The sequence below is a fragment of the Poeciliopsis prolifica genome, unplaced genomic scaffold (assembly GCF_027474105.1).
Source record: "Poeciliopsis prolifica strain line A6 unplaced genomic scaffold, Auburn_PproV2 SCAFFOLD194, whole genome shotgun sequence".
Lineage (NCBI taxonomy): Eukaryota > Metazoa > Chordata > Actinopteri > Cyprinodontiformes > Poeciliidae > Poeciliopsis > Poeciliopsis prolifica.
In genome coordinates this window covers 136816-149857 of record NW_026562569.1, presented here as the reverse complement: position 1 = coordinate 149857, position 13042 = coordinate 136816, and the positions used below count along the sequence as shown (strand labels likewise).

Below are 13042 nucleotides of genomic sequence, written 5' to 3'. Positions count from 1 at the left end.
CACTGTGCTTGGGCAGGAATACATTTAAAACACACAAGACATTAAAAAAAATACATTTTAAGGATAAATTATGAATTGGTTGTAAGTTTGGGTGTCGTTACAACTCAGATTTTGGTTCTGAACTCAAACAGAAACTGAAAGTTTCTGTTTTTTCTTTTTTTGGATCTGACTAATCGCTGAAAGAAACCGCTGTTGACACAAGTTTTTTTTTTTTTTTTTTACTTCCTGTTTTTTTGATGGTTGTTGATCTAGTAGATAAAACAAAACAAAAAGCAGCCAACAGGCTTTAAAATGAATATGTTGCCACTTGATCAAAGTTTTTTCAGTTTTTCTGCTTCCTTTGGTTCAGGCAGACATCAGATCTACAGATCTACCCCCAGTTTCCTTTTTTAAGTCACTTTGCAATTGTTTCCTGTTGCAGAAGCAAACTCAGAAAGTTGTTGCTGCTGTTAAACTCTGTCTCTTGTGTTGTATCTGTTTCACCCAAGTTAAAAAGAGGATTAAAAAAAACATAAGGTCAATTGTGACCTTTTGTCACAATTGACCTCCCCCAATCACACAAACATGTTTTTTTTTGTGTGATTGAATTGTTCACTCAGATTCATTCAAATAAATATGTTAAATAAAAGCAGCTGCTTTGCCAGAAGAGAAGTATTTACATTTCATCAAATTTTTGCATCTAAATATGTATTTACCCTGCAATACAGCAGATTATTTAACTTATAACAAGACATTTGCCATGTGATAAGTGTGATAATCTGCTTTTCTGTTTGAAGGATCAGTCTGCATATTAGACATGTTCTGGTTTTAGCTGGACTCTTAAAATGACTGACTGGGTTTGATGATCATCATAAACAACTGTGAGAAACAGGAAAGAGGAGTTAACCGAGAAACATAATCATTTCCTTTAGGTCAAGTCTTCAGACAAAGCAAGCCATAGATTCATGCTCTGCAGTTTGTCGGCTTTAATGGTAAATTTGGTCTTGACATAAAAGCACAAAGAGGAAATGGCTGAGGGTCATTGTGTGGTTGGGTCGACTCGAAACAGCTGCTGCAGAGCAAACCTACACAGCAGCAACAAACAAAGCAAACGCAGCCCAGGCTTCCCATAAACCGGCCGACGGTATCTTTCAGTAGAAACGAGCAAACGAAGAGCCGAGTTTTATAAATGTCACCGACGCATCTATTCAGGTTCTCCAAGGGCATTGTGGGATTTTTTTCCTCCTATCATTTAGATTCTATCTGCAGTTTGAAAACTACAAACCATTCAGAGGCAAATCATGTTCCTACAAGCTGACAAACATTGAAGGAGACCAAAAAATTAAACTGCGTCACCATGAACACCAATAAAATTCATGTTTTCCAAAACGTTACTCTAGTAAATGGCAACACTACCCAACTCTGCAGACAAACTGATATTGCCACATCTTTTACAGCTGAATATTTGTGTATTTTTGATTATCTGATGGTTTCAAACAAACACGAAGCAAATGATTTCTCTCACACATATTTATTGTAAAAAATACATATAAAAACAACTTCTGAGACATACAAAAGATCAGAGCTTAGAAACAGTATAATTGAACAGACAAGGACCAAGCCATTTTCTTGAATTGCATTACATATTTACAATTGAATAATAATAATAACAATAAATAAAGTTCAATTTGTTTTTTTTTATACCAGAGTCGAGGCAGATTGTCCATATCCAGAGGATGCAGATTCAGCCGTTGTGACCCATTTTTAAAACTTTCTCATCAAAAACACGGAGCCCCGTGTTTCAGAACCAAATCTTTGTGGGACGCCTTTAAAAAAAAAAAAAACGAAAAATACACACCATCCTTGGTTGGCGAACACAGAGAGCATTTAGCTAGCATTGGTAAAGAAATAAAAAACTGAGGTATTGCACCACACAGCTTAGAGAGGGTAACAGAGTAAATGAGAGTAATTTAGGGGGGTTAAATCCAACCTCCATGAGCATAAACAAACACCCCCATCCCCCCCAGCCAAAGTATCCAACATCATAACTGACCTGTACAACGAACACAACGCCACCGCGGCCTCTGCACACGCTCACACAACGCTCCCAATGCACAGACTCACTTTTGGCATCTTATTTTTCTTCCTTTCAACATTTTTTAAATTCTCCAGTATATATTTTTATGCTTTAATATAAAAAGAGAAACATGCGCAGCGCTGCCCACTAGTGGTGGGGCGAGTCGTAGCACCTCAGACTGAAGAGAACCGTGAACCAGGGAGGAAAAGAAAGGAAACTAATTCAACTCTTTTCACCAAAATTGTCAGCAATAGAAGTGACCGCACCACAACAAAAATATAATTAAAATCAAAATCACCAAAATGTTGATTTTTTTTAAAAAACCTACTCTACAATAAGAATGAATTCTGATTTTTATGGGATTGAAACTAGACCAAAATGATTTTTATTTTGTTGCAGTGAAACATTTTTATAACATTTCTATTTAAAAGTAACAGATTATAATTCTCAAATTTTGGTCTGAGGGCTACACATAATCAATCCAGGAGCTGCAAGTGGCCCCCGATCCCTACTTTGAGCACCCTTGCTCTAAAACCGAACCAAAAAAATCAAGTTGTTTGTTCTGCTGGCTCAATTTAAGAGCCCCAAAAAGGCAAATCAGCACAAAAATACAAAGGAAATCCACTTGACACATTTAGCAATAATCACGACAATAAGTCAGCTAAAAATGCTCAAAATAAAAAGGCAGGGTGGAAAAGGAAGGGGGCGCCTGCTGCTTATGTAATTATTAACCATAAGCTGTCCATAGCCCCCAATGCTGTGAAGAGGAGGCAGATACCACATGGCGTAAACATGCCCCCAAAAGTCCGTCCATTTGTCCCGGCGCGATCCGGCGTTGGCAAAAAAAAACAAACCCAGATTATTACAAAAAAAGAAAAGAAACCGCATTCATAGAAAGTACCAACCAACCAGACATCTGCGAAGTTTACAACACAAACAAACTCACTTTAATGTATTTACAAACAAACACAGGACACATTCTCCCCTCCGTCGCTCACTGTCGTTCCAGATCGCATGAGAATCAACAGAAAAGTGCTCCAGCTGGCGCCAACGTGGTGCTGCTGTCGAATCCTTCCTGAACAATCCTCACGGTAACAAGGACACAAAACTGGCCGACTTTAAAAGAAACAAAACACAAAGGCCCAAAACTTCCCCTGAAATCTTTAAAGGTAACAGAAAGCAGAGAAAATAACAAAACACAGAAAGAAAGAGTAGCAGCAGCCCCCCTTTCCACCAAAAACAGGTGCTCATCGCGTCAGAGCAGAAATAAACGTAACAGCTGAAGATTTGGTTAATTTTGGGGGAAAGCAGAGAAGAAGACATTCATCCCATGTAGGACTTGCAACAATACTTTGTTTTTCTTTGTTTTTTTAAGAAAAAATAATTGATAATAAGGTTTTCTAGGATGATAATATTTAAATGACCCTGGGTGATATAAGTCCCCCCCACACACACACACACACACACACACACCCACTCACCCACAGACAGACAGACATCTTTGTTATTAGACGAAGCAGCTGGTTTCAAAGTCGGCGTTTGGCAGGTCGAGTTTAAATCGATAGAGGAAGATCCTGCTGGCCTTTTACATCGGATAAGGAAATAGGAATTTTGCTCGTTCGATTCTTTGTTCTTATTGTGGTTTCGTTGGGATTCGGTGTCGTCTCCTGTAAAAACACAGAAAAAGAGAATAACTTCAACTTCTCACATTGCAAAAACACCAAATATCACCAAGTATCTCTGGTCCAGTTTTCAGCGAATGTTTCTTTTTTTTTTTCCTGTTCACAGATCTGTGTCATAAGAACCAAAAATTAGGCCGGTTTCTTCTTGCATCCTTAATCTTATCCAGTAAAACCTTTTACTATGTTTGTGTTGCAGCTTCAGTTTGCCTTGAATAGTTTTGCAACTTTTAATGGATTCAATTTTGCCTTTAGAAAATGAGGAAGGAGTTTTGTTTTCACTAATGATTTGAAAAGCTTTTCGTTTCTTCTGCGCTGCAGAAACACAAAATCTTACCCAGTATTGCTGGTCTAGTTTCCAGTGCAAATATTTTGGTACGCATAAAAGAAAATCTAATTTACAACTTTGTAGCAAGACAGAGGAGCTCACTTTATGTCAAGAATTCCTTCATGCTGATTAAAATTATGTGCCCACTGGAACTTGCACTTTTTAATCCTAATTAAGGAATTATTCACCCCAAACAAGCTGCTATATCTTGCTGAAAACTTACTTTTAAGTTACTTTTGCCATATTTTATGTGTGCTGAGATATTTGCACTAGAAACTGAACAGTTTTTTGCAGAGCAAAAAGAGTAAATAGTGTCATCAGTATTTTTCATGCTGAGGTAAACGGCGTCTGAGCAGCAGAGGAGGATGAAGCACTTCCTGTTTTTAAGTAATGGCTGTAAAGCAGAGAAAGTAAATTCCTCTGCTTTATGGCTGAAAAATCCAACATGTTTTCTTTAATAAGACATAAATAAATTCTCCTTATTGCAGCCCAGGCTGTGGCTGAAGGTTCATGTCTGAAGGTTCATGTCTGCCGTTAAGTTCAGTAAACTTTAGCTTTTTGGAGATTTATCCCAGCAGTCGTTAAAAGTTTCAATATCTGCTCTTACAAAGATAACTTTGACTTGAGTCACTGTCTGAACAAAGTGAGGAAAGATGAGCCAATCTCCACTATTTCAGATCAAGTTGACATTTAAATTATAGAGTGGGGAAGTGGGTGAGAAAATATTTTAATGACATCAAACCTGTTATTTTTGCTGCTGACATGAGCAGGCAGACAGACGAAGCTGCTGGCCGGATGAGTCATGTTTTTAAATGCGTCAACTTTAGGTTGAGAAAATGGCTGAATTCACTGATTCTAGTTTTTTTTATTTTTTTTACCAAATGAAACTTGCAGGATGTATGAAACATAAAACTCTACTTAAGAGGCATTTTTAAATCGCTGCAGTGCAATAAAGATAATAAATAATAAAGTAATAAATAAAATCAACTCAGTAGCAGCAGCATCTCGCACTGAAACATGTCAGGAAAAATGACCTTTAAGATAAAAACATTTTCATTCAGAAAAAAACTTTTTAACCAATTATTGTTTCCAAACGTTTGGATAAATGGATATATGTGAACCAATTTTAAAATGTATTCTAATTAAATTTTTCAGACTGTCTAGGAACTTTTAATTCATAAGTCTTTGTTTCTCTGGGGTGTGCATATGATGCGACACTGGTTTTCCGTGACAACACAAGCCAATTAATGAAATTAATTTTACATAAATATAGAATTTTTAAAAACCATGCAGATGTAAATTTAAAAAAATGTAACACCACAAGCAGTTTAAGTTTGTTACTTTTTGTAGCACCAGATTTTAATTCATTTTCTTTACAACTGTTCATATAAACATTTGACTTTATCTGCCAGACTGATGGTGGAAAACCTTTTCTTTCCTACCATCACAAATGTAAAGATGTATTTTTTGAGCCTCACTCTTCCACTGGAACTTTATGTTGAATTTTTCAAAAGCAAAAACAATCTACGTGGGTTGGCATGAAGCAAAGAATGAATATGTAAAAAAGTAGACAAATTACATCCATTGTTGCTTAATATTGGTCTTAAAAAAGTAGATTATTTCACTTACGACAAATGAAATAATCTGACAAGCATCTATTAGTTTTTCTTTATTTCTTATTTCAAGTGTTTTAAGGCATTTGTAGTAGAAACTAGACAAAAAATGCTGAATCAAATTTGCCAACTTTTCTCAGACGTGTATAATCTGAGTCACCTGCTGCGTGGGCGTACCTGAGTCGATCTGGTCGCTGGGCTGGAACCGCCTGACCTGCGAGTCAATCGAAGGGATGCTCAGGGCAGCAGGGCTTCACCTTGGACCAGGAGTCGATGCAGCTGCACAAACACAAAACTCTCTGATTAACCGACACTAATGCAGCAAACTGAGGAGTCGCCTAAAGGCTTTCGTCGACTTCCTGAATCGCTGGTTAGAAACCAGGAAGCCCTTGGTTCATCTTTCATCTCCTGAAAGATGAAAGATCTTTCATTTTATGAAAGCTGAATCCATACACTCCTGCTTTTTGATTAAGAAACAAAGTAATTAAGAGATATAGCTGCGTTTTTGGTGTAAATGCAACATTTGTTTACTTTAGAAAGCTTTGCATGCCAGGAGCTGTTCTTTAGAGCATTAAGTGCTCTTAAACCACTCATTAGAAGCATCATAATGACAGATAAGAAAAGGAAAAGTAAAGAAAAATACATAATTCATCATAATATTTCACAACAACAGACTGGATGGTTTATTTTAAAACATTCTGAGTCCCTGAAAAACTGAACCAAACATCAACTAGTTGGAGCTGAATGTGATTTAAATCGTTTTTATTTTATATATCATCAAATGTGTCGAGTCAAAACTAAAATTAGCAAATTCTTGTAATTTAAACTTTTTTCTCACCAATAAATTAAATGTGCAATATTTTAGATAAATATCGGTTATTGGCCATAACAATATTAATACCGGATATTGATATTGGTCCAAATTTTTGTGTTTGAGCATCACTACTTCTCTGTGTTGTTCTTTTTTTTGTTTCTCCAATTAACAATTAATCGATTACTAAATTAGTTGATAAATATTTTAGTAATTTATTAATCCTATTAATGATTTCATCCCCAAAATGTACTCAGTTTAAGATGGATTTGCAACACTTTCTTTCGAAACGCTTGCTATTGTTTAGTAAAGTTTAATAAATTATATGAAAGCTGATTTGAGTGCAGCAACTAAATTTTCAGTAAATGTCTCTGGATAAATGTTGCTCTAATTATTATAAAAACTTAAGTTATGAGAAGGTGAATACTTTGTGTTGTATTTGAAAACTGTCTCATCCAGCAGTATGTTTAATGCAGTTAGATTCATTTAATCAGAGTAAAATTATTACTGACACATATTTTCCTATTTTGAATCTTCAGTTGGAGGCCACAAACAAATCAGTAAAACGGCCACAAATGGCCCCAAACCGCACCTTAGAAACCCTTGCTTTACACATGTTCTTCTGATCGACTTTTATCATCAAACATGAGGAATCATGTAATCATTTCCAGCTGTTTCCCTCTCCGATTTGCTAACTTCCCCGAATTTCTACTCCTCCATGGGGAAAATTAAAAATTTTCTTCACTCAATCCAACAACCACACCTTAATAAAAATTAAAAAAAAGGGGCTGGAGGCGAGCCCGCCTTCGACCAGAACCGAAATGAAGCCCATCATCCATCTGATACTGTGTGAAGTTCCCTGGAAAGCAGCGCTAAATTCCAACACACTCAGCTTTTCCGAGTGAGGAAATTACACAAACTTCCAGGCTGGGACGTTCCTGTATCTGCTTGCCTCTACGGCTCGGCTGTGAGGCAACGTCGACGGACAAAAAAGAAAACATAAATAAATAAAGTGGAGAGTGGCGTTATCCCCGCGAAGCTCGCACTTAAAAATCTGAAGGAGTCGGCGACGGCTGGAAAACGAGGGGGAAATCCAAGAGAGGCTCATTAAAGCACACTGCGAAACGCGGCGTCAATGTGCTGGAACCAGGCAAACAAACCAGAGGTCCTTTAACAGCTTCATGATTATTAAACCTCCAAGAGGTTTCTGAACATCTGAGGGTGTGCCGAGTTCACATGTCACGACGTTGTAACAGTTGGAGAAACATTTGTGGTTCAGTTTGAAGCTGCTAAATTCCACAGAAGGACATTTTATTCTCTAAAAACAATCCAAGTTTAATTTACAAAGTTTTTAAGATAACTTCAGAACAACCAGTCACTCTGCAAAAAAGGGATCTATAAATATAAATATCTCAGTGGACTTGAAATAAGACAAACTATTAAATTAACTTAAAACACGGGGAAAATATCTTGTTAGAAGCAAAATAATCAGCCGACAAAACTAGAACTTACGCAATTATTTACTTAAAACAAGCTCCTACTTCTTGCTACAAAGTAATTTATAAGTCAGTTTTGTCTTATTTCAAGTGTATTAAGATATTGCAATAGAAACCAGACAAAAATTACTTTGTAAGATTTTGTGTTTTTGCAGTGCAGAAGAAACAAATAACTTTCCAAATCAGCAGCGAACCAAACTCCTTCCTCATTTTTTAAAAGCGTAGTTTTGTTGCATCACCTTCCTGAAAGGTGAAATTAAAGCAATTAAATGTTGCATAACTATTTACGGCTAATTGAAGCTACAACACAACCGCAACAAAGTGTTTCTTTATAGATTTGTTTTTGGTTTAACAACGATTTGTCAATGACATAATTTCAGATATTGTAATTTAATATAAATGACTATTTAGAGATTTTGTTAATATGTGGTTCAAAATGGACTATTTGTGGATTTCTAACAGAAGGGACTATGTACCCCACGCATATCATAGCTATTATGCATGAATGCTGATGGTTGTGAATGCTAATGCTAGTTATTCCTGAAATCTAAAGTCGTTTCTCAGTCACTAGAACATTTAGCAGCGACTACATGAGCAGGATAGACAACACCAAGACCCGCCTCCTGGTTCTGTTTGGCTGTTTTTGCATTTCTTCAGATGGCAACAGCAACTCAAGGAGGAGGTGGATTACAGTGACAGTTTTAACAATTATCTAAAAAGAAAACATATTTTGGTCCAAGCTACATACTGCAGAATAAAAAGCTAAAATAATCTTTAGCTGCAGTCCCAAAATTTGGAAATTTATCTACGAAGTGTTTTTGACAGAGGTGGGGAGGGTACCCAAAATCATCAGGCACGTGCTGAGCTCCAAATACCTTTTGTGGTAGACGCAGAGGCAGGCCAGCCTGGCGATGGTCTCCCCCTGCACCAGATCCTCCAGACAGATCGAGCACTCCCCGCTGTCTTTGCTCAGCACGTCCGCTGCGAACAAACGCACACACACACAAGGCGACAGACAGCGTCATCATCGGCCTTTAAAAACAGAAACAACACACACACACACAGCTGTCAGAGCGTCAAGTTACTGGACGCTTACTGTTGTAAGGTAGCGGAGGAGACGTGAGGCAGCTTAACAGGTGATCCTCGATCCGACCGCCTGGGAAAGGCTTTGAGCAGAAAGGGCAGCGAATACCTGCAGAGGGCAGAGATTAGCACATGATGTCATTTTGGACAGCGATGAGCAAAAATTCAGATGACGCTACCTCGACTTCGGCTGACCTGAAATAGCATCATTCGACTGCGTGCATCCGTATAAAAACAGAGAGTCACGCCTGAGGGAAAGCCAGCACTCAGCCATTCATGGATGTGACAGTCAGGCGGAAACAGCGCCTTGCTGCCCTACATCCCCCCCGCCTCCTCCTCCATCTATGAGCCGCTGCCAGCTTGTGAAGTTGTGACCCATTTCCCTACTCTGGCTGAAGGGCTGGCCCAGGAAACCCACCACTCAGCAGCATTGTGGATCAAAATGTCATGTTTTCAGTCACAACACCACCATCTGCTTGCATCCGATTATCCTGAATGTGTGGCTGAAACGATTAATCGTGATTAATCGGTTATTGAAAGGCTGTTCTGTTTTTAAACTGGTCAGACAGTAGGTAAGTGTAGCGTAGATGTTTATCACTCCAAAAAACAATCATAAAAACTGACAACCAACCTCTCTACCTTTGACTTTAATGAAATAGTTAAAATCTGGTAGGGCTGGAACAATGAATTGGATTAATTGTGATTAATCAGTTTGTGCATTTAAGCATCTATAAAAGAAGTAGTTTTATTTATATAGCACTTTTTCAGCAACAAGGCAGTTCAAAGTGCTTTGGCAATCCAGTTATTTAAAATAAACACTGCAAATGTACCTTTTGCTATAAATAATGAAGTGTCCACTAAAGAAATGCTAAGTTTTTGCATCTTAGGCAATAAAGTGCTTATTTTCTTATTCAAAAAAAGCAATAATTTGCATATTTTAATGTATTTCTAATAATGTTTAAAGAAAAGGCTTAAGTGGTTAAATGATATACCTGCAGAATATGTAAATGTTTAAAAATCAAATTAAATCAATTGTGGAAATAATCGATTATTAAAATAATCGTTAGTTGCATGTACTGCTTCACCCCTTTTGCAAACTCATCTCCCCCCTAAAAAAGGAGAAACACGGTCGGTTGCTTCATGTTTTTAACTTGCAGGCTGGAGGATTGTAAAAGACAACTGCTGTCATACGGAAACGTGAAAGAGCTTCTGTGTTGCCACTTACAGTTTTACGCCACTGCTCCGCCGCAGACAATGGGGTCTCTGATGGTTTGAGTCAGCATGCGAGCACGGGAAAAGAGATTAACTGTCCAGGAATGTAAATTCCCCCAATAATCCATTTTAATTTCAGACCAGGTTGATCCAGGGGGATTTTTTTAATTAAACTAAATCCTCTATTCCATCAAAACATAATTATATGTCTTAGGAAAACAGGATTAAATATTCAGATAGTTTCATTATGTGGAGCATTATGTATAACCTCCCCCTCTTAAGAGTATGAGTGTGATAATCTTTTTTGGAAATATTACATTTTTCTAGTAAAACTGTGAGTCAATGTGGTATTGACCACATTATTTAGTCAGTGAAATACTGTAGTTTAAAGGTTTAAATGTGTCCGGGGAGAAAGATAAATGTACGTAAATCAGCTTATATGGTGAATTCTGGCACATTCACATGATTGGTTGAAGTGATCATGTTAAATAAAGTAACAGACAATGCAGTTTTCTGTGGAATAACAAATGACTCTGTCATTGAAGGACAGCATAGTTATTGCAAATTGAACACATGCACTGTTTTTATAATAATAGTGCTTCTGTGTTTTACACTAACATTTGCTGATTGTTATGAAAGCACAAACATTCGCTACCTGCATTTAACAAAGTGTTGTTTCTTAGAGATGCACCGATCCATTAACCAGACATTGGAACGGGCAGAAATACCCCTGTCCAGCCTTTAATTTAATTTTAGTTTTCTCATTAAACGCATCAAAAAATATTAACTATTGCTGTCTTAATCTGATAAATACATAAAATGTGCATAGTTTCACTTGGACAGGCTCAGGTTGCTGTTTATTATGTCAAGTATGGGAAATTCAGAATTTTCTTTTACTTTTTTTTTAAAATCCAAACGGGTATCAATGCTAAGAAATTCCACTATTTTTGGTCTATAAACTCAACACCACCAGCATGTGCCTTGAGGCACTTTCATAATAATCAGTGAATCAGGAATGGGTTTGCCCAAATATCTTTCTTTCAGTTTGTCTGATATTGCGAAATATGAGTTTTTTTTATTGTTCAATAAGAACCACAACTATTTAAAACCAATAATAAACTTTGATCCATCTTTCTTCAAAGGTACATAAAAAATGTTTCAGTTTAACAATTTATAGCATGAAGTTCACTGAACATTATGAATTTAGTTGGGAAATAAAAGGTTTGGGAACAACGTTCTCTTGAACAAATTAGTACATTTCTTTTCATTGCTAAATATTCGATTGGATTCATAGCAATAGGTTCTAAAATGAAACTAAAACCGGTCAAAAATCAGCCCTGGACGATAAGTAGAAATCGGCTTGAGAAAAGTCTGATCGGTGCATCTAAATGCCTTAAATAAAAACATTTTTACAGAGACTGTGATTAACTTGTTTGGACAAGTTAAAGGAATGGCTTGGAGCGAAGTCTATTTCTGTGACAAACATATAAATTATATAACGCAGCTTCGACTCCTGACTCTTTACTTACTGCCATGTCGGTTGTTAACGCGGTAAAGGCCGATCCAAGCCTCCGACACCGGCCGCTGGTGTGTGCCGCGAACTCGGGCGGACCTGGCTCCGACGCTGCGGGCGGAAGAGTGCCGATTTCCGGGGAGCCTCTCTGAAAAAGTGCGGTGTGGCGTGCGGCCTGTTTCCTCCCCGACTTGGCGTTCCGCTTCGGCGGGGGCCCCCGGGCTCACGCCGCCGTCCTCCTCGGGTTTCCCCTCGCTGTTGTTGTCGTCACCCGGAGACGCCTGGCTAATGCCGGACGGTATGCTGCGGTGGTCGGCCGGGCTGCCGTCGGCGCTCGCCCCTCCATGCTGCCCCAAGTCCGAGTCGCTTCCTTCCTCAGATCGGCTCCTGTTGGCCTCCGTTTCCTCGAAGCTCACCGAGAAGTCGACGACGAGGCTGGTGGGCCTGGTACACCGGGTTCGGCGATAGGAATCCCGCTTTGTGCCATCTTTCGGGAAGGGAGAGGGAACCGGGTCTTGAAGGCGACTCGCTCTCGTCCCCATCTCTAGCAGCGGGCGGGCTAAACGCTGGCTAATTCAGCACACAACAAGGGGACGCGTTCACCTCGAAACGACCCTTAAAAACACGCCAAATGTTCCGACCGAAGCCTCGAAAACAAGCAGCCGCTTGGTAACAACTTCTTACGGAAGAGAAAGCGGCTGGCGGGTCGGTCTGGATGATCTCTCCCCAGCTTTTAGTCCGTCATTCCGTCCACATTTTATTTTTTGACGTGACCGTTGGAGCTGCTGCAGCGGAAATGAGAGCGCGTTCACTTCCTGTCGAAGCTGCGCACACACACGAACAGTTACGGTACACTAAATGTGACCATTTCCAATTTTATTGACTTAAAATATATATATTATATAAAAAGTTGTGGTACGAAATAATAATAATAATAATAATAATAATAATAATAATAATAATAATAATAATAATAGTAGTAAGGTATAGTAATTTTAAAGCTTCATTTAATGACTTAAAACATACACCAAACGTTAGCATAAATATGTAAAATGTATCTAACGGAGAAAAACTATCCATAAAAATGCAAATAATTAAATGAAATATGAGCATACATTTCTACAGGTTTACTCAAAAATGACAGTATCACAACAGAAGACATGTAGAACATTGTTGCCTTTTACACAAAGTTTGTTATAGAAGAGAAAATCGTAATGCAGGTCAGGTATTTTATGCTTTGCTTCCACTAAC

At 38.1% G+C, this 13042-nt stretch overlaps 1 protein-coding gene across 1 annotated transcript; it reads right to left on the bottom strand.

Annotated features, from left to right (window-relative positions):
* Positions 1 to 1494: 1494 nt before the first annotated feature.
* On the bottom strand, positions 1495 to 12616 carry LOC129356801 (E3 ubiquitin-protein ligase ZNRF1-like). Its single transcript, XM_055026349.1, has 5 exons — positions 11808 to 12616; positions 9080 to 9175; positions 8859 to 8964; positions 5854 to 5955; positions 1495 to 3723 (listed from the first exon to the last, which is right to left on the bottom strand). The coding sequence occupies exons 1-4, from the start codon at positions 12331 to 12333 to the stop codon at positions 5898 to 5900; spliced, it is 786 nt and encodes a 261-aa protein (XP_054882324.1). The 5' UTR covers positions 12334 to 12616; the 3' UTR covers positions 1495 to 3723; positions 5854 to 5897.
* Positions 12617 to 13042: the final 426 nt, after the last annotated feature.

Excerpts from the sequence above, each read along its gene's own strand:
- LOC129356801 (XM_055026349.1), bottom strand. The coding sequence starts at position 12,333 with ATGGGGACGAGAGCGAGTCGCCTTCAAGACCCGGTTCCCTCTCCCTTC. Across the intron at positions 8,965-9,079 it reads TCCTCCGCTACCTTACAACA|CGGACGTGCTGAGCAAAGAC; the intron begins GTAAGCGTCCAG and ends GTTTGTTCGCAG. Across the intron at positions 5,956-8,858 it reads CTCTGCGTCTACCACAAAAG|CTGCATCGACTCCTGGTCCA; the intron begins GTATTTGGAGCT and ends GTGTTTGTGCAG.